Below are 21,695 nucleotides of genomic sequence, written 5' to 3'. Positions count from 1 at the left end.
GTTCAAAACATTGAAATAATCCAAGACAAGTAAGGTCTGTAGTGCATTAGATGTTGTCGCTGGTTGATAAGTTGTTTTTTGACGTCCTTGTTGAGTCATCAATGAGCCCTTGGAGTAATTTTGGTTTTCCTATTTGTAGACAGTAGCTTCCACAGTAGTACACTGAAGCCCCAAAGCACTGGAACCTCAAAGACTTTGTAATCCAGACTGGTGGATATAAATGACTTGGTTCTTGAATCTCCCCATCATTTTGCCACATCGGTTCTATTTAATCATGCCTTTAATCTATAGGTCTGCTAGTTAACAGGGCAGGGTGCAGCTAATGAAATTTGAGATCATGTGGAGTCCAGGCTCTTTCAAAAAACTGAAAATCCCACTTTAGTTCAGTATAGTGTTAATTTTAGCAGCCATTTTTAAATTTAGTTTTAGTCTTAGTCCAGTTTCAGCATCGTTTGTTAGTTTTTATCACATTTAGTCGCTATCATCGCATTTTTATTTAGTCTAGTTTTAGTCGACTTAAGTCAGCATTTTAGTCTTTATTTTAGTCCAAGAAAACATAATTTTATCAGTTTGGTTTTAGTCAACAAAAACTGTCAACATTTTAGTCTAGTTTTAGTCAGGACATAATTTTAACCTTTTACTTTTTTGTCAGCAGATAACGTTTAAGATTTCCTAAAATTATTTCAACATTTTCTCTCATCTTTTTGATAAAAAACACAATTTTAAGGAACACATGCAGACATGGAAGATGTTCTGACAATATTTGCATATTTTTTTTGAACATTGTTAAGGTTCAAAGACACAAACACAAATGCTTGCATTAAAACAAATAAAACACACCTGGCAAAGGAAACAAATAAATAAAATAAAGTGTCTTATGAACTTTACACAAGTGCTGGCTGTTTAAAGCTAGTTCACATAGAATAATAAAATAAATAGATTTGAGGTCAATGTTGTTAAAAAAAAAAAAAAACTCCAACTGATACAACAAAAGTGCTTTCCTTCCAGCTTTAGCTGGCCTGTCATTGTTTCTGGGTGGCTGGTAGGTTGTTGTTGTTAGTGTATCTTTAATCTGGAACAGAAATGAATACAATGTCAGGATAGATGCACAGCATAACAGGAATTCCAAGTGTATAAGTAGCATATAGGTCTCTTTTTTTCCTTAACAAAAACTAAGTCTCTATAAAAACTACATTTGACCATCCATTTCAAACTCATACAAACAACCTAACTATCATTTAATGCAGGAATAAATTGCAGACATTTTTAGGTGTGCAAGCATTTTGGTTGTATTAATATTGATGCCAATTCAATTAAAATGTCCTTGTAATAGTAATATGCAGATAAACAGAGCAGCATTTTATGTCACCAAATAAAGACATCCCTGCAGTGGTTCCCCTAGCAATGACTATTTTGTATATGAAAATCTTGGTTAAAGTTGTTCTGAATTATGTGTGGTATATTATTTTTATTTGGTCTTATCCTGATAAATAGTTTCAGTTCTTTTTAGCATTTAGCATACATGTGTAGCTGCCGAGTTGTTCTGTGTTAGCTATAGTTCACTTGCAGCTTCTAGATTACCTAAAACGTCTGTCTGCTTTAATCAAACTTGCAATTTAACTAAAACTATAGTTGCCCTGCCAGTATAACATATCTAAGTTAGCATAAATTTAACTTTACATACAATGCTATCAACAAGTGGCTACCGTCGCTACGTGCTAACAAGCTAACGTAACGTAGCCAACCTGGATACTAAATGCTATGAGCTATAAGTTAGCCAACATTGGTTAGTTTATCATTGGGACATTATAGCCGTTGATTTAATGTTACATTATAAACAAGCACCACCAATCTTTCTGTTAACTTACCGTAATGTCTTTGTGGTGAACTGCGACGTGTCTCTTCAGGTTGTGTTTTTTCCAGCTATCATGTGGCCATATTCCTTCCCTTCCACTAAAATCAAGCATTTGGGTTTGTTCTCCACTTAATTGAAGTGAAAATGTGTCCATATAGCACGTCTCCTCTTTCTCCCGAGCCCCAGAGTAGGCTACTCTGTGCCGCCCGCTCCAGGTTTGAAAGTGGGTGTGTAGGAGCTGACGAGGAGGAGGCGGAGGAGGAGACGAGACAGGATTTGAAAAAAACATAAAATAATAATATATAATTTTCGTCTCGTCTTTGTTCGTGAACTAAAATGTCCATAGATTTTAGTCCAGTCTTTATTTACCGAACTGCATTTTCGTCTCGTCTTTATTAGTCCACGAAAATTATTTCTGATTTACTCCCAGTTATTGTTTATTAGTGGGGATTTTCGTCTCGTCTCGTCTAGTTTTCGTTCGGTGAAAAATGTGCGTTGACTAAAATATTTTCGTTTAGTTTTCGTTAACGAAATTAACACTAGTTCAGTACAGATGGGCCGCTCTGAGTAACATCCTTTTTCCAGAATATTAACCATCCTGTTCCGCCTTACATTCATTGTTTTTTGGTATACAAACTTAGCCTGGGTGCCATTTCGAACTTAGTCCCGCCCACAACGTTTGAGTTCGGGAAGTTCGGTCTGGCATTGCTCAATATTAGCGTGAGTATGCTGGCACAAAATCTGGCGATCCAATCAAATTGTCAGGGCGGGCTTTATACGATGATGGACAGATGATCAACCGTAACGTAATCAACCACGTCACCAAAGCACGCTTGGATGACCACAACAATGGCTGCCGCTGGAGAGTTGGAGTTAGTAGATTCTGCTATTAGGTCTGTTCTAGAAGATATCGACAGCAAATTAATCTTAAAAGAGGAACAGAGAAACGCGATCAAGGCTCATCTCCTTATTCTAGGCGTGCAACTGCACGCTTAGATTTTTGTTGACAACAACTATGCGTCGCTTAACATACGTCACTCACTCCGTTGCTCTTATTGGATGTAGGTCTATCCAATTCAGTGCAGAGGCATTTTTTTTCCTGGTTTGTTCGAAACACGCCCCATAATCACAGCTCTATGGAGCAGTATCAGACCCATATTCTGACTAGAATTGAGTAGGACTACGTAAGGCTAATACAAACTACCTCAATACTAAAAGTTTTTAGTTGGTGTCATTTTGTGGATAAATGATGCTAAAATACATATGAGAACTTTGGATATAAGCCATTTCCTTAAATCATATTTCTGATTTGGACCGTCTGACCCTATTAGAATATGGCTGTTTTCATGGCGTCGAAATTGTATCAGGGTGGATTTAAGCTACATCCTGTAGATTGATATTATTCATCCGCATAATGAACTGATATTCACTTTGAGTAGACTTTGAGTACAATATAATAAATTACTTAAGCCACAAGGCTGTATTTTCCTCTTTCTACTTGTAATAACAATCCTTATAACACAAGAGGGGAAAAAAAGATGTTTTATTTGTATTTTATTTTTCAAGAAGGCAGAGGAGGCAGCTGGAATACAGAATACCAGGAAACCAGAACTCTCAGAAGCAAATTAGGCAGTATAGATATGCATCCTCACGCACAGGTTTAATATTTTCTGGCTTTTCGTCATCTTGGGGGTGAACCGCACACTTGGAAGAGAGGTGGCGTAGGTGCGGTGTTGGGATGTAGGAGAGGGAAGAGTTGAATGGTGGTGGCAGGCAGGGTTGCTATGGTAACAGAAGGGTGAGGTCACCCGGCTGCTGCGGTGCCGTTGTAGGGACTCATTATGCCACCTCCCATCTATCTATCTCTGTATGTCTGTTTCTGCTGCTTCAGAAAAGCTCTGTGTTCCCAAGTCCTCTTTTCTTTATTGCCTTTTGTAAGATCTGAGACTTGTGTCGGAAATAAAGAATGTGTAGCTAGATAAGGGCCAACATGTAAAGAGCTAGTACCAGTTAAAAGTATAGCTACAGAAAATGAGCCAGTTTGGATTTTTAATTTGACAGTAAAGTCAATCGGGGTGTGGTATGCAGTTATCCTTTTACTTTAGAAGGATTTGCAGCACAATATTAGCTTTCAAGGTTTCTTCATGGGGAGGTCATGAAACCAATGAAGACAGAGTCAAGAAATTATATCTATAATAATCTCTGCCATTAATAGTTGGGTGTAGACCTGAGGAACTTGGTCGTGCTTGTGGTTTCTATATTTAAATAAATTTGGCATCAAAGGTTTTGTGCTGTAGTAATCCTTTAATGCTGAGTAGCCTCGGTCGACTAATTAATAAATGGCTTTTAATTGATGTAGGCAAAATGCAAAATAAAAGCTTTTTTGTGTTGGAGGTGAAACGCTTTGTTTTTGCTTGTAATGTTGTTTTAAAGACCATTCCTGATGGCAGTGAAGGAGGCCCTAGTCACCCAAGACAAGATCTATAGGGGGCAGCCTGCATGATCTTTAAACTTTAGTAAGAATAAATGAAAAGCAGGCACTAATATTTCAACCTGCGTGGTATGGAAAGTCTCTGTGGCTGCATTTTAATACAGATACTCATAGCGCTCTATGTTTTCACAGCTCTAAATAGTAACAATAGGGAAAGCAGCTTAAACCAGTAGTATACACCCATCCAATGAAAAGAATGAAAAGAGGAGACAAGAACATTGGTTTGGCTTCACTATAGGGAATTTCTAACATTATTACTTGTATCAATTAGAAGATGCATTCCATTTACAGCGTACATACTTAATTTTGTTCATGTTTGCATGTTTATACTCCTCATTTAGGTGGGTGATTAGGATTAAACTAGTAACCGTTTCATAATATACGACTAACGTTGATTGTTTTGGGCTTTTAACATTCTTTGTTGTTTATATAAGAATTTAAATGATTCTACTTTGGCTTTTTTAACTTTTGTCTAATTGGGCTATTAGTGAAAGTAAAAGCCAAAATTACACAAAAAGAAGTTATTTAGTTAAAATGATATGCTAACAGATTGGTCCACTGTCGCCTTGAGTTTAAACATCCCTTCTACCCCCCAGGTTCTAAAGGAAAATGTGTTACAACCAAGGTTTAGGTGTTCCTAAAATATCCCCGATGAAGTGTCGTATAAACCTGAGCACATCTTTGTTTCTCCAACTTAGTAGTTTTATGTTGGTAAATTATTGTGAGAAACCAAACAGTAAAATTATTTAAATATCAACTTCGAAGATGTACAGAGTTGTCTGCTGTGTTAAAGATTGTTCTTGTGCCTTACATTCGATTTATTTATCAAAATGGAGAAAAACAAGGAAAATAAATGGAAAAACTTGATGGTAGACTATCAACTAGATATATATTAACCTTTGTCAAAGCCAGACCTTTATGCTTGACGATGTAATGAGATGGACATAGTCAAAGTGTTGGGTTAAATACCGTGAGAGCCAAATGAAAAGGTTCTTGTCAGGCAATCTACAGTGACCAACTCAGCCTCATAATGCTTCATTGCACTTGTAGATGTCACCATTGTCCTGCAGCTTCTACAGAGATGAGACATTTTCTTAAAGGAAGGAAGCGTGCCTCTTGCAAATAATCACATGGATCAACTTGTTGCTCATTGTCTCTTTTGTGGCATAAAATGTTTTCCTGAGCACGAAATTGCTTCTCTTTCGTTTTTTTACTTCAACTTATGTCCCATGTTTAAGATTCTGACATCTGCTTCATCCTCTAAAATGATTTGCCTGCATGTGTTACAGCCAGAAAATCTTCTCCTCGCCAGTAAGATGAAAGGAGCAGCTGTGAAGCTTGCTGATTTCGGTCTCGCCATTGAGGTGCAAGGTGACCAACAGGCATGGTTTGGTAAGAAGAGGCTCATTTTAACCGTTCCCCCTCTGTACTTCCTCTTCAAAGCTGTATCCCTGCAGCAAAAGTTGCTCCAGTAACTTATAGTGCTACCCTTTGGTAAATGGGTTTTATTAGCTAAGTGTACAGACATGTTGTGTATGGCCAATTGCTGCAAACAAATTGAAAAATGCAATTTTTAAGGACTACTCAAAGTTAAGCAACCCCTTAATGACAGCATGTGTAGTGCATAGCAGAGCAACATTTTGCTGTTAGTGACTACAGCAGACAGGATTCATAGCCAGACACAAGTTTCATTACAAACTCCTTACTTCTTATGGCTAAAGGCCTTTAGAGTGTTGAAATAGTTTGGTTTGTGTATAAAAAATCACACCTGATATAACAGATCAAGCTTAAATCATGCATGTCTGATTGCTACTCTTGTGTCTGGCAGGACTTTTCCTATTTTTTTATCCAATGATGCATTAGCTTCAGCTTCTTCACTGAAAGCATATTTCGAAGATACAGTATCCTGATGTCTGATTGAATCCATCTTGCCATCCACAGACTTTTAGCTTTCAGTTCCAGGAGACACAAAGCAGTCCCAGAGCATTACTGAACTACCACTGTGCCTCACTGTGAAATTGGTGCTTTTCTTTTTTTTTTCAGCTTATAAATTCCAGCTTCTTCCTGCAGGCATGCCCCTGGTTAGGAGCACTATAATGTCCTAGTACTGTAATGATTCAGTGCTTGATAGAATAGATCTTGTTTCTTTTGGTTTACCTGTTGGAGATCAGACATGGAGCTCTTCTACGCTTGGCATGTCCCTTACTGGAACCCTTAGCACCTGCCAAGCTTTTGCTGTTGGGCTTTCAGCAAGAGAGTCTAGCTGCAGACCTGCAGTGTCAGGACCCTTCATTGCAGACCTGCAATGTGAGGTGTCCTGTGCTGTCAGAACTTGACATTTATTCAAAGCCTTTCAAATTAAAAGCAAAGTAAAATAAAAGCTAGTTTATTGGAAATATTTTGTGTTCCCGTGTTTTTTTTTTTTTTTTTTCCTGGGTGCTTTATTAGCTCCGCACTTGAAGCTGTTTCTACTGTGACTGTATTCTTTAACTGCTGCAGGTTTTGCTGGAACTCCTGGATATTTGTCGCCTGAGGTTTTGAGAAAGGACCCATACGGCAAGCCAGTGGACATCTGGGCGTGTGGTGAGTAAAATGTTTTTATTTTAGATTGCAGACACAATTTGTTAATCCCAGACTGAACAAATCATTACTCTATGGTCATTTTCAACACATTTCCATGAATTTCATAACATCTGATTTGATTCAACATTTATCTCTGTTATCCTCCAGTCTGATGAAACATAAGTATTTCAACACATTTAAAGTGAAAATTCAACCTTCTTTTGTTACATTTTTCTCATTTTTGTACAACTTTAAAGAGTTATTTAAAACGAAAAACAAATAGCATTATGGTCTTTACATTTATTCCTAAATTGACTAAAAAGTTCTGTTACAAAGTTTCTAAACTGACAGAAATGTTGTTTTTCATCAGCTTTTTTGCCTCATTGCTCTTATTTTGTCAGATCTGTTTACAGCTAACTGAAATTAATGCGAAAAGGCTTCCGGTTAATTTAATTTAGAAAGATGATGGATTAACCCCTTAAACCCACAGGGTTTTGGAGCAATTTCCACCAAAAATTGGATATCTAATAAAATTGGCTTCAAAATTATAAGGTGGAAATCTAAAAAAAAAAAAAAAAATTTTAGGATAAAAAGTCAAGTGGGGCCACTATTGTGTCATAATTTCTGATTTATAGATGATCAAACAGCAAAAATTGGTACTTCTTTCACCAATACTGACTTGGCAAAGGAGTGGAGAGGGGCTCAGGGGACTGTCAGCCAATCAACAGAGAGTTTGGTTTAGTTTTTGATTAATTTTAAACCCCAAAAAATTGTGAAATTACTACTCTTCACCAATAATGAAACTAGAATCCGATCATTGTCTTAGAGTTTATGCAGGTCTGCGTTCACTGATGACCATTTTCCATGCAGTCCATAAACACCATTTCTAAATCAGCTCTTAAATGTTTCATATCATCAAGTAATGTTAATAAAACTTGTTTCAATCAAATTTCCATTGTTTGTTTGAATGAGAAATCAGTAAGTTAGAACTATGAAGCGTTCACAAGCTCCGCAAAATGGTGTAAAAAATTTAATGTGGTTATATTAGGGCATCTGTTTGCAGAACTAGATGCCACAATTATATGTTGGTTGAATAGTTCCTGTGCACTATGATCCTTTAGAAAATCGGGCAGCAATAGCCTGTATCTGGATGATAATGGGTACCTGATGATGTCATAAAATAGGAATGTAGTTCAGACATGCAATCTAAACACCAAAGAACAGTCAGTAGTAGAACAAGCTTTGATTTATTCATAAAAGGGATTTAGCATGTTTTTTTAATGGGCATAATAAAGCAGTCACATTGCACAACTTTGATTCTAAACTCCAAAACTTAAGTTTTTTTGCTAGGATTAGGTCTGTGGTTGAGTCTTTTTTTTTAAACAATGCTCTCTGAGTATAGCTGAAATTAAAGCTTTAACTTACCTCACTAAAGTCCAACCAGTGATTGACTCCACTCAATCAACACGGCAGCTTCATTCAGTTTGCCTAATGTCCCTCAGATCTTTGTAAGAATGTCCTTGTTAATTGTTATTATTTTTTTTTTTTGTTGCAAGGTGTGATCCTCTACATCTTGTTAGTGGGTTACCCTCCTTTTTGGGATGAGGACCAACACAAACTCTACCAACAAATCAAAGCTGGCGCCTATGATGTAAGTCATTACTTCTATTGTTCTTGTACTTTAGTCCGCTTCTACCATCTGTACTTGTGCGACTGGTTAACAATAAATCTGTCCTTGCTGTTGATTGTTCAGTTACATGCATAAATGAGCACAACATGTGTGTTTGCTCATTACCTGTTGACCCTAACCTGGTTTAACCTCTTCTAAGTTTACATTTTGTTTCCCAGACAATGGAAACAGGATTTATTTCTGAATTCTAACCTTTTCCTCACCTTTTCACAAAGCATCTGCAGTGATGTCTGTTGCATATTCATGTTTTATGGTGTTTTGTTGAGTAATATCTTCAGTTTTTAAACTCCTGAATATTTCATCTAAAGTTGTAAACTGGAAAATTGTACCAATCTGCTGTTAACAATTTTTCACCAGTTGTTAAATTATTAGGTACTGTCCTGCTTTTAGTTTCACAGCTGTTTGAGCCTATACAACATCTGGAATTTATGCAATAGGCTGCAGGCTGCTGTGGCTTTTACCGTTTAAAGTGAAAAACTGTGTTTATCAGTTTATTGGAAAATGCAATACATTCTTAGAGCTTACCTAAGTATTGCTATACCAACACAAAATAGTAATTGTAAAGTAAAAAGAAAAATTAGACATCGATATAGATTTTTTTTTTTTACAAAAGAAAATAATTATGTGCATTTACTCAAATAGTTGAAATTAGAGTAAAGTAGCTTCTGCCTTCAGAAACTACTCTAATAGTACGTTTTGTTCAGGATAATGCTCCTAAACATGCAGAAAGTTTCTGTGGATTAGTTCATAGCATATGTATCTGTAAAATTAAAACTTTAGTCTTAAAGAACATATTGGAAGCTTCTGTTAGACTTAGAAATATATTAATATCCACCTTTTCTATCAAATGCCGTTGAGCTTTAGCTTCAAAGATAAGGAAGCTTTAATTTTGTGCAGATCTGAAAACATCCTAAAAAAAGACTTACAGCTGTAAATACTTCCACATTTATTCACCTTTTTTATTTATTTTTTTAAAGGAATCTATCATTTAAATTACAATAAGGTGTTTTAAAGGTTTTGGTTTTAAAGGAACAAAATGTGAAAAAGTTCCAGAGCTATGAATTGGGAGAGTGTCTCCCTGGTCAATTGCCTTTAAATATATCTAGACACAGCTATTTATCATTTAAGATGGATGGAAAAAAGATTTCATTCACCCCACTGAGACCATTAATTCCAATTTAGTCATTTAGGGATAAACTTTGTGCTTTTCTACCTCTAGGAAAGTATAAAACAGCCCAGAAGGAGTATGTATCAATAATTGCACATTTAGTTTTCCTTCCTTCCTTCCTTCCTTCCTTCCTTCCTTCCTTCCTTCCTTCCTTCCTTCCTTCCTTCCTTCCTTCCTTCCTTCCTTCCTTCCTTCCTTCCTTCCTTCCTTCCTTCCTTCCTTCCTTCCTTCCTTCCTTCCTTCCTTTTCTCACCAATTTGCTGCCTGTTCTGCTTCCTTGCCCTCCATGTTACCCTCCTTTCCTTACCTGTCCATCCATCTTTTTTACATATGTCCTTTCTTCCTTGTGTCCCTTCATCATTCTCTCCCTCCTTTTCATCTTTCCTTCCCAGAGTCTTCCCTCTTTTGTATCCTCATCACCCCGTTTCCTTGCATATTTTCTCTCTTGTTTCCTGCCCGTCTTCTCCTCCTGTCTTTCCTTTTAATTTTGTTCTTTTGTCCTCATTACTTCCATTAAATATTTTGATTTTGCTTGTAACAAATAGGCATGAAAATACCTTTTGGAGCTCTTTGCCTAAGATGAGTCCAAATCTGAGACTATTCCAATTTTATTCCAAAAAAGTATAAAAAAAAAGAACAATCCACTGAAGTTTGTTTCCAAGTTATAAGATGTTGTGCTACTCTTTCAGGAAGCTTTTTCAATTCAAAATGTCAGAATAAGCATTGAGTTGTAAATTGAACCGTAAGAATGGGTCTGCCCCTTAGGAATGGAGAGTCGTTAACCTGCAATACCCGATACTGGTCTATGCCTCTGAAATGGGGCAATGACTATGACCTGGATGACTGAAAAATCTTTACCTGCCTATTCCATTTTTAAAGACATGGCTGCTTTAACCTCATTGTTACTGTTGTTTCTTTGACATGCCTTATCCAGGCTCTGCCTCTTTTACATCGTTAGTGGCATATGCTCTTTGCTTTAACAAAAAATGACTGTCAAGAGAATATGTTAACAAGAGGATTAACCTTCAAGATCAAATCATTAGGCTAAACGTGTTTCTGAATAAAAGTCTAGAGTATCTCATTATTAAATGGATCAAATTTAATCTATGCAAAACTGAGACAGATTTTATCCCCAAAACTCTTTTCTCACAGCTCTTCCATTCATGCATTCCCTTCTTTGACGTATTGCTTCCACACATGGATGCAAATTGCCTAATTTTAACAATCCTGATACTTTTGCAAACCTTGTGGTTAAGATTTGACTCAAACACATCAACATATACATCTATGTCTGAGTTGATAGTTTTGGGGTTTCATGAATTAGATAGGCTATTTACCCTCAGAGTGTTCTCTCAGCAGTGCCAAAAGGAACATAGTGTTCCACATATATTTAATTACATATTTATAAACTTCTTTATGACTGCTAGCCTTTTTTGAAATTCAAATGTCTGAATTCAAAAGCGCTATTAAGCAGATCCCATAAAGCCTGTTTATGTTCCACCCCTGTGCATGAAACATGAACCACAAAACCTGATCTTCATTTCATTTTTTTTACTGTAATGATCTAAGTAATCTAAAACAGACAGGGTGTTGATGTAGAAATAAAAATGTAGATTGTAATTCCTCACTGCTTTTTACTGCAGAATTTTTTCTGTTACTATAGCGAAAAGAAATGCTTTGTCAGAGAGTGATAAACATATTTATTAGATCATATCCTGTGGGTGATGAGAACTTATTACCCATGTTAATTTTCAGAGTCTGAAGCAACCACATCTGGTGATTAGGCATAAGACTAATTTGCACATCTTGAATACCATTGCTTTCATGAAGATAGCTTTTATTTTGGTTAACTATATATTTTGTCACTAATAAAAACGGAAAAACTAAACTATTAGAACCTTTTTTATTATTATTTTATTGGGATTTTAATCAACTTATTTAAGTCTGCTAAAAGGATGTTCACTGATGATTTGTAATGTAGAAATTGGTTGTTAAAAACAAACAGGCCTGCTAAAACCTGCTCCTTCTTCTGCCTCACGCCCCACTTCCTTAAATTTTTCTTACTTTTTACATTCTTATCTTTTAGCCAAAGGAATTTTCTGGGAGACTAAAACTCCCTATTAAAATTTTCTCCATCAGAGCAGACTATTTGAAAAGGAGCAGTACTCGTTACTTTGTTGAATGATTCACTCTGTATCCTGGATGAGTTTGAATCTTTTGAATATCTGGCTGTCCAAGTACAAGGCCCTGTTCGTGCCATGTTTCTGAATGTTTAAAGACCTCAAAAGTCCATCTCTGAAGTATACAGATTTGAGTAAAATGAGGCAATCATGTCCTTAATTTCTTCTGGATCAATAGTTGAGTTGCCATCTTCTTTACGAATTTGTGGGATTTGTTGAGATCACTCGATTTTATTAGAGCATCTGGAAAACTGGGTCAGCCTTTCTGGTCCCTCGCTGGACTGGTTTAAATCCTATCTGAAGGATTGGTACGTCTATGTGTCAGTAGGGAACTCACACATCTACATGTTCCCCTTGGCTCAGGTTATAGCAAACAACAAGATCAGTTACCATAACTATGCAGACAACAGACAGCTTTACATCACAATGTCACCAGGAGAGTATGAACCTATCAGAACCCATTGTTGGCTACATCCATAGAACAGAGAGATATAGAGTTTAGCTACTACAGCTAGAAACCTCTTATTATGGCCAAAATCTTGGTGACTTGATGGACTCAGACCTGAGCCTTCAGGGGCACAAAAAGGCAGTTACTTAGTCAGCCTCTAATCAACATTTCCAGGATTAAATAACTAATGTCTGAACAGGATTTAAAGAAACGTATTCATGCATTTATCTTTAGTAGAATTGATCACTGCAACAGTGTCTTTGCAGGTTTGCCCGTCAGACAGCTGCAGCTGATCTAAAATGATGCTGCATGTGTTCTCAGTACAACTAAGAAAGTAGAGCACTTCAGCCCGGTTCTGAAGTCCTACCACTGGTTCCCTTTAGCTCAGAGAATATTCCTTCTGTTGGTCTATGAATCACTGAATGGATTAGCACCTTAATACGTTACAGATTAGTTTTCAGTGTATCAGCCTCCCAGACCACTCGGGTCTTCTAGTTCAAACCTACTCTGTACAACCAGGACTAGAACCAAACATGGAGAACTAACATTTAGTTCCTATGCTCCATTTTTCTGGAACAATTTCACAGAAGACTTTAAAAGTGCTGAATGCCTGAGTTCTTTTCAGTTGAAGTTAAAAACACATTTGTTTAGAACTGCCTTTAAACTGTTAACTGAGATATTATTAGTTTAAGATTGTGATGTAACTGTTTAATTTTTTTTCTGCCTGCTTTTATGTTTTAATCATTATTTACTTATATTCTGCTTTTAATTTTTATATTTTATTGTCAAATGCATGTACAACACTTGTGCTATACAGATAAACTTGCCTTGTCTAAAATCCATGTTTATTTGTTTTTTTCTTTACTTTAAAGAAGAAAATATTAAATGTAACCTTGTTAACCCGTGATACATGCTGTTAGTATTTACATATGCAATTAATTTGTGACCTTTTATGTAATTTTAAGTGCAAAAACCTTTTTTATGATATTGAATATGACAAAACTTTATTTTGACAAATCATGATTTTTTGTTAAAGGTTAAAGTACTCTTGTTTGTTGTTTTTTTGTTTTTTGTTTCTTTACAAATTTTTAGGATCATACTAAAGGATGTCACTAGTAAAAATCTGATTTTTAAAGGATAGTTCCATTAATTACATTTTTATTTTCATCTCTCTTCAGTTTCCTTCCCCTGAGTGGGACACTGTGACCCCAGAAGCCAAGAATCTGATCAATCAGATGTTAACTATTAACCCTGCCAAAAGAATCACTGCTGACCAGGCCCTCAAGCATCCCTGGGTCTGCGTAAGTCAGAATCTTGCTCTTTTCTTATCACGATGGTGGAAGGACCTTTGGACTTTTGCTCACTTTTCATCTACTTTATGTGGTTCTCATTAAAACTATAAATGAAATAATGAGCCTTACATACCCCTACTCACTGCCCTGTTGTCAACTCTGGATGAGGAAAAAAACTGCAGTGTTTTAATGAATTTAAACTTTTGAACTATTTCAGTTTAATTTCTCCACTATACCACAACATATCAACTACATTAATAAAGATTGTTATAAGACATTTTTTTATTGGAGCTCAGTGCTGAGTTAAATGTAAAGTACTGAATGAGGACTGAAAACTGTATTGGATTGGATTGTAATGTGAAAGATTGATTCCCATCTTATTTTTGTCCATTATGACTGCTTTGAGTTACCTACTGTAGGTATTCTAGACCTCAGCAAAAAAAAAATTACGTGGAATTTCTCAAGGTTACGTTCTCCAGCCCATTCCTTATCTATTACTTATATCTTTGTCCTTCAAAAACATGTATTGCTGTTATCGTATGACCTCAGTCCATGTAGGTCACTAAGCAATTTTGTCCTTGATAACAGTGAGCAGATAGATTAAAACGACTTAAAATGAGCTAATTGATGAAAAGTAAAAAATGGCAGCATGTAGCCACACTAGCTACCTTATGTTCCGGACTTATTTTCCTCACTATAAGCCACGCCCACAATGTCTTTTTTTTTTTTTTTACTGGGAACATACCACAACGGGCTATACGCCTGTGATATCTACTGAACTGTCCCCCACCTCCTGTTAGGTTTTTGACTCGCAGCAATAGAGCTTCTAATGAAAGATGGGGCTTCGTCAGTTCTTTATTTCAGCTCTGTAGGAGTTGATCCCAGTCTCTGTATTGGTTCGGCAGCTTTAATGCGGCAAATGAATGTCAAAATGTGTGATTTTGGGATATTTGTTCTCCGTTGTGTCAGCTGCTAGTCCCTTATTCTTTCATTTCCACCTTTGACTTCCCCCTCTGGCAGTTATGAAAAATCCACAGAAAAGCCGCTGTTCTGTCAGATGAGCATACTCATAGTCAATACCTGTTAATCCCTTTAGTTTATCCCTTTAATTTATGGAGTTCTTTGAGGCGTATGGCAATCTCACCCTAAATATTTTTTTTGTACATGACTAAAGGGATCCACGCCCATAGTTTAAAGTCTATTTTTTCTACAAAACTAAAGGGATAAACGCAAATCTGATGTCTTGCGTATGCTTATTGACTATGGTTTTGCTGGTCTGACGGGGTATGATAATCTGACAGAACACCGCACCTTCTTATAAGCCGCATGGTTGAAAGCGTGGGAAAAAAGTATTTGCTTATAGTCTGGAAAATACAGTATTTATACATTTTTTTAATTATTTAATTTATTTACTAAGAACATTGTCTGATAATTTCCCCACAACATTTTTTATAGTATTTATCTTTTTTTGCTGATGGTTTATAAATGTGAAATAATGCGTCTGTTGTATGTGCAGCAACGCTCCACTGTTGCCTCCATGATGCATCGTCAAGAGACTGTTGAATGCCTGCGCAAGTTCAACGCCAGGAGAAAACTTAAGGTGCGTGGTGACACGATTAGAGGTTCTTAAGATTAAGATAAAAAACAAACACCTGTAAGATTATTATATAATGACATGTTTTTTTTTTGGTCCTGTCTTCAGGGAGCAATTATCACAACAATGCTGGTTTCCAGGAACTTTTCAGGTCAGCTTCTGAAATTGTTTTAAAGTGAAACATACATTGAAATGTCTCCAAACTTTCCATTGAGTGTACACAGCAAACACACATCAGAGCTGCTCTGCTGCTGTTACTCCTCTGCTCTCTACTTCCTTTAATGGCCTGGTTTCAGTTTTGCACTTTTGGACGCACTCTATGATTTTATCGTGGTAAGCAGTTTGATCACTGAGAGCTCATGCCGCTTGTGTTTGAACATCCAATTTGTGGGCCGGATGATGGCCTAGCAGGCCAAGGCGTTAATACTATTGGCTCTGTGTTTACATGCTTTCATGTAAGCAACCCTGTTCAAGTGGATTACTGTCAACCACTGATGTGGACTGAAGGAAACAGACTGAATGTGTTTCCACATCACTCAGAGCTTTTTCACAAATTTAATGATCAGATAATGCAATTTGTCGTCTGAGTGTCTTAGAGTGGAGATTCAACATCAGCTACTTCACTTAAATGAAAGGCCGTTAACTTTTAGTGAACATCTAGCTAAAATGTTTAAAATTCAATATTCAGTAAGTGGCTCTATACATTGAAACACATTATGCTAGCAAGTTAGAGTTTTGCTCACAAGTTGAGATTAAAAAAAAGTGTCCTAGTAGCTCTGCTTAAAAGTTTACACTACCTGCATGTTTTCATCTAGAATTATCTCTAGGCCTTACTTTTGATGCATAAAAAAGGGAAACTACTGGTAGTCGCATTGTTAATTCAGTGGATATGTGTTCAAACTCCTCAAATCAACCCTGATTGGCTGTTTACGTAATTTTGAAGATATTTGGACAATCAAAGGTCATACCTGCCAGGATGGCAGGGTGTTTTAAGACCGATTATAGGGGGACCCATGAAGAAAAAGGGGTCGCCTGCTTTAGTCGACAGATGGCACACACACAAAGTACAAATCTTGTGTAACAAAGTTATTTGGAGAGATAACTGTATTGACCATCCCAAGCAGTCCAGATGAGCTGGATTGTTGATGGTTTGGACATAAGAGAGCTACAAAGACTTGATAAAATTGGTGAAGAGATGAAGGGAAAAATATTGTCGGAAAAATGCAGACGTGATCCACGTGGACGTTCCAACATAACGATGACCTGAATGTCTAGACCCAGATGGAAAAAATTTTGAAGAGGTCATCCCAGCCTCCTGACTTTAAGATCATAAATCTTATGCAAAATTGTAACCTGAGGCTTTTTGCATGAAGAATAGGTTCTATTTCATCCCTACAGACCGCCAGAGGGCGGTGCTGAAAGCACTGAATGTTCCCTTCGGGCATGCGCAGTTCGAGTAATTATACCAACAGAGTCACACCTGTGACACCGGATGACCACTCAGAAGCTATATAGCCTGGTGTCATCCTTTGCTCTGCTCCTTTTTTCTTCTTGCAAGCGGTTCACTAACTTCCCCGTTGTCTGAAGCCCCTGTATCTTGACCGGAGTTGCGGTTATTCTCCGCCCTCCCAGGGCTGCAACGGGTCGATTCTGAGGATTACGGAAGGTAAGTGAGTTGTTTGCTGGTGATGGTAGCGTCCGCGCCCCCTCTCCCGGCTCACGACTTTAGCTTTTTACCTACAGCTTCGTGCTGTTTTGTTTCGAACTGGTGAAGGCAGCGTTTTCGCCCCTACTCCCAGTGTGAATAACTTCACTGCCGAAGTTATATACGGCTAACGTAGTTAGCTTCTTTAGTTTGTTGGTGTTATACCTGCTGACGGCAGCGGTTTTCGCCCCCTCTCCCAGTATATTCCCTACTTTTGCATCCTTTTTTTCACCGGTCTGCGCTGCTATAATTACTGACGGCCGCGGTTTTCGCCCCCTCTCCCAACCAAGTGTGGTCTACTTTGTTTGCGGAAGTTGGAGACGGCTAACGTTGTTAGCCTTTTTTGGTTTGTTTGCAGCCTTCTTCATCGGTCTGCTTAGTTATGAATGGTGACGGCAGCGTTTTCGCCCCCTCTCCCAAAATCAACCTTTTTTGCAGCCTTTTCGTTGGTCTGCTCTCTTAATTGGTGACGGCAGCGTTGTTCGCTCCTACTCCCAACTTAAGTTTCCATACAGCTAACGTTGTTAGCTTTTTTGGTTTATTGGTTTTATACCTGGTGACGGTAGCAGTTCTCGCCCCCTCTCCCAGTATCGGCTGCCTTGTGCTCGCAGCCTCTTTCGTTTCTCTGCTGTAATTGGTGACGGCTGCGTTTGCGCCCCCTCTCCCGATTTTCGATAACTTTCTGTTCTTTAAGCCTTGTCGGCCTTCAACATGGATGGCTCTCACAGCTGCATGGGTTGTGGGGCTGCCCTGCAGGCAGAGGATGGCCACGACCTGTGCCCTACCTGCCTTGGACATGAGCACCTTTTGGAGGCGCTGTCTGAGAACCCCTGTATGAACTGCAGCTTTATGCCCCATGCAGTGAGGGTGGCCCGGTTGGCCCAGTTGTGCCCCCAGGAGGGCTCGGACCTTCCGCCCTCTGGGCAGGTGGTTCCCCCCAAGCGTTCTAAGCGCCGTGGTGGGACCACAGCATCTGTGCCCCTCCCCCGGAGGAAGCGGGCCAAACCTGACCAGGGCCTGTCCACAAGGGTGGAGCAGTTGTCAGCAGAGCTGGCAGAGATGAAGTCCTTGTTGCAGACACAGCAATCTGATCCCTCGCTCCCAGTGGTTGAGCTCTCTTCCCCACCAATGCCCGAGCTGGTTGTAGAGGATGACGTTATCTCTCTGGCTGCTTCCGCTTCTCATTTTAGAGATGAGGAGGAGGCAGGGTCCTCTCAAGCCTCTGAGGCTGGTTCATTTTCATCTCAGAGTGCGGTTGGAGAGGCCGGTGACGGTTCCATGCGGGAGGTCATGTCTATAGCCCTGAAGCAGCTGCAGCTGGAACTCCCACAAGGACAGGCATCCAGCTCCGGCAGTGCCTTTTTCAGACGTGGAAGGGCTCCTACTCCTTTTTCTGTACCTCCATCAGAGGAGTACTTGAAGGAGTTACACGCCTGTTGGCGGGAACCGAGAGCGCTGTCGCGTCTCTCATCGGATGGTCGTGTATTAGCTGCCATGCATGAGTCGGTGAAGGCCGGCCTGGACCGTATGCCAGCAATTGAACCAGCTGTTGCTTCACTGATTGTGTCACCAGATGAAGCCCTGCGTCCTGATGTCTGGTGCCTGCGGACTCAATGTCGGGTTACAGATGACCTCCTCTGTAAGGCGTACAATGCAGGAGCGCGTGCTGGCCGCCTTGGCAATTCTCTGGCGCACCTCATGTTTGCCCTGTCTGCATCTGTTCAGGACACTGGTGGTGCATGTGCGGCGGTTGGTTATAGTGACGCAGCGCTGCAGGCCTTCGGGCTGATGACCAGAGAGCTTGGACGGGTCATGTCTTTCCTTGTCCAAGCTCTTAGACAGGTCTGGTTGGCACAATCTCCTCTGACTGAAGCATGCCGTAGGACCCTCAGGGGTGTCCCGGTTGTACCAGGGGAGCTGTTTGGATCAGCTGCCTTGGAGGCGCTGGAACGGACTGCTCAGGCACGTCAGACTAGCCAGCAGCTTTCCGGCCTTCGCAGGAGCATACCTGCCTTTCCCCAGCGTTCGGGCCGCCCTGCCACTACCCCCAGCGTTCAGCCACGACCTCAGACTGGTGGCAGACCTGTTGGTTCCTATCCCCATGATGTGCGGCAGAGACCGAGGAGGGACTTTCGTGAGCCAGTCTGCCGCCCTGTTAGACAGACCCGGGCCTCAAATCCTGGACGCCCTCTCCCCAGAGCCCCCAGGGGCCGTGGGGATAGAAGATGATGCCACCGGGCCAGCCGTCGGACATTTTTCCCATCAGCAGCTGAATTTCTGGGCTGCTCATGCCGTAGATCCATGGGTGGTTGCCACCTTAACCAATGGCTACAGGCTCCAGTTCCGACGGCGGCCCCCCCTCTCACACCGGGTCAAGATGACTGTCATCACAGACCCGGTGAAATCTCAGGCACTAGACCAGGAGCTTTCCGCCCTCCTGGGCAAGGGAGCAATCGAGTCTGTAGATCCTCTGCGGCAACCCAGAGGCTACTACTCCACATACTTCCTTGTGGCCAAGAAGACCGGCGGTTTTCGCCCCATTTTAGATCTAAGGGGACTGAATCGGTACCTGAAGGTCCTTCCCTTCCACATGCTCACCATAACAGAGGTCCTTCAGACCATTGTGAAGGGAGATTGGTTTACATCAGTAGATCTGACAGACGCCTACTTTCACGTGCCTATTGCGGCAGAACATCGCCGTTTTCTCAGGTTTGCCTATCGGGGGCGCCATTGGCAATTCCGGGTGCTCCCATTCGGGCTCTCCCTTTCCCCGAGGGTGTTTACTCGATGCGTGAAAGCAGCCCTCTCTCCTCTACAGGCCTCCGGAGTCAGGATTCTGCCATACCTGGACGATTGGCTTCTTTGTGCTCCCTCTCAGGTAGCTGCCTCTCGGGATACGTCCCAGCTTCTACTTCATGTGTCACTGTTAGGCCTCAAAGTCAACTTGGCAAAGAGTTGTCTTGTTCCATCTCAGACAACCACCTTTCTTGGGATGCATCTGGACTCTGCTACCATGATGGCCCGTCCATCTGTTCACAGGGTCGACGACATACTCCAGCTTGTCCGTCGATTCAGACTGGGCAGGGAGTTTCCCTACATCATCTTCCTGCGAATGCTGGGCAAACTGACATCAGTCACTCGTGTCGTGTCCTTAGGGCTGCTCCTTCTGCGTCCTTTGCAGCGATGGCTCAACAGCTTTCGCCTAGACGCCAGGCTGCACAGGCATCGCAGGCTAATGGTGACCAGGAGCTGCCTCCATGCCCTAGCTCCTTGGCGAGACGGGACCCTTTTGTCCAGTGGTGTTCCAATGGGGCTAGTAGTGTGTCGAAGGGAGGTGGTCACCACGGATGCCAGCCTCATGGGCTGGGGTGCCGTGTGGCAACACATAGCTGTTTGGGGTCTCTGGGACCCAAGGGAGCGCACCGAACACATAAATGTGCTGGAGCTGCGGGCTGTGCACATGGCCCTCAGGTGCCTTCTGCCCCACCTAGAGGGAAGGCACGTGCTGATTCGGACAGACAACACCTCTGTTGTTTATCATATAAACCACCAAGGTGGCACCAGGTCAGCACGTCTCTTGAAGGTGTCGAGGGAGCTCCTGGAATGGGCGTTTCCCCGTCTGTGTACCCTGCGCGCAGCGTATCTGCCAGGACGGCAGAACCAGGTTGCGGACTCTCTATCCCGCCAGGCACCTGCTCCGGGAGAGTGGTCTCTTCACCGCGACGTAGTGCGCATAATCTGGAACCTCTTTGGGCAGGCAGAGGTAGATCTGTTCGCCACAGAGGAGTCAACCTATTGCCCCCTATGGTATTCCCTAACCGGGATGGCGGGCGCACTGGGCCAGGATGCACTGGCTCATCCATGGCCGCAGGTTCTCCTGTATGCCTTTCCACCCCTCTCACTGATTTGGCCGACTCTACGGAGGGTTCTCGAGCAGGGCCACAGGGTGTTGCTGGTAGCTCCGTTCTGGCCAGCGCGGCCGTGGTTCCCGCTGCTTTGGAGTCTGTGTCACGGTACTCCATGGCGTCTTCCAGCAAGGAGGGATCTGCTGTCTCAGTTGGGGGGACAGATATGGCACCCCAACCCTCAACGTCTCCAGCTGTGGGCATGGCCCCTGGGAGGCTGACTGGGTGTTCAGACACCGTGAGACACACCGTATTGAGTGCTAGGGCTTCCTCCACTCGGCTGCAGTATGCTAACATATGGCGCCTCTTTTCTCAGTGGTGCTCTGCCCACAATGAGAACCCAGTTTCCTGCTCGGTGCCCACTATTTTGGAGTTCCTCCAGTCTCTCCTTGATAAGGGCCGCTCTCCTTCGACCCTTAAAGTGTATGTTGCAGCAATTTCATGTCTTCACCGAACTGTTGACAACCGTACAGTGGGGCGCCATGAACTGGTTTCACTTTTTCTGCGTGGTGCTCGTAGGTTGTGCCAGCAGCCAGCCCCACGAGCCCCAGATTGGGATCTGCCGTTGGTTCTCACAGCTCTGTGCCACCCTCCATTCGAGCCTTTGGCACAAACAGAACTCAAGTGGCTTTCCTGCAAGACTGCTTTCCTGATGGCTATCGTCTCAGCTAAGAGGGTCAGCGAGCTACATGCTCTTTCTGTCAGCCCTAGGTGTATCAGGTGGAATCCAGATGGCTCTGGTGTTACCCTGTGGCCTAATACTGCGTTTGTGCCTAAGGTGTTTTCTCCTTTTCACCGTAACCAG

The 21,695-nt window shown here is 41.1% G+C and overlaps 1 protein-coding gene across 21 annotated transcripts in view; it reads left to right on the top strand.

The window, feature by feature from the left end:
- camk2g2 (calcium/calmodulin-dependent protein kinase (CaM kinase) II gamma 2) overlaps positions 1 to 21,695 on the top strand; it is a 101,027-nt gene that overhangs the window by 54,929 nt on the left and 24,403 nt on the right. For all 21 annotated transcript variants that reach the window (XR_005281701.1, XR_005281702.1, XM_038295766.1 and 18 more), the window contains exons 7-12: positions 5,636 to 5,738; positions 6,846 to 6,929; positions 8,465 to 8,559; positions 13,573 to 13,695; positions 15,203 to 15,286; positions 15,389 to 15,431. Coding sequence is in view for 19 of the 21 variants with exons in the window: in XM_038295766.1 (XP_038151694.1) it covers positions 5,636 to 5,738; positions 6,846 to 6,929; positions 8,465 to 8,559; positions 13,573 to 13,695; positions 15,203 to 15,286; positions 15,389 to 15,431 (532 nt within the window). In the remaining 2 variants the exon portion in view is untranslated. The remainder of the gene's footprint in view (positions 1 to 5,635; positions 5,739 to 6,845; positions 6,930 to 8,464; positions 8,560 to 13,572; positions 13,696 to 15,202; positions 15,287 to 15,388; positions 15,432 to 21,695) is intronic.

Source organism: Cyprinodon tularosa, unplaced genomic scaffold, assembly GCF_016077235.1.
Source record: "Cyprinodon tularosa strain WSP-4 unplaced genomic scaffold, ASM1607723v1 ctg359, whole genome shotgun sequence".
Taxonomy (NCBI): Eukaryota; Metazoa; Chordata; class Actinopteri; order Cyprinodontiformes; family Cyprinodontidae; genus Cyprinodon; species Cyprinodon tularosa.
Note: the sequence above shows the minus strand (reverse complement) of the source record. Positions and strands in the feature narration are given on the sequence as shown.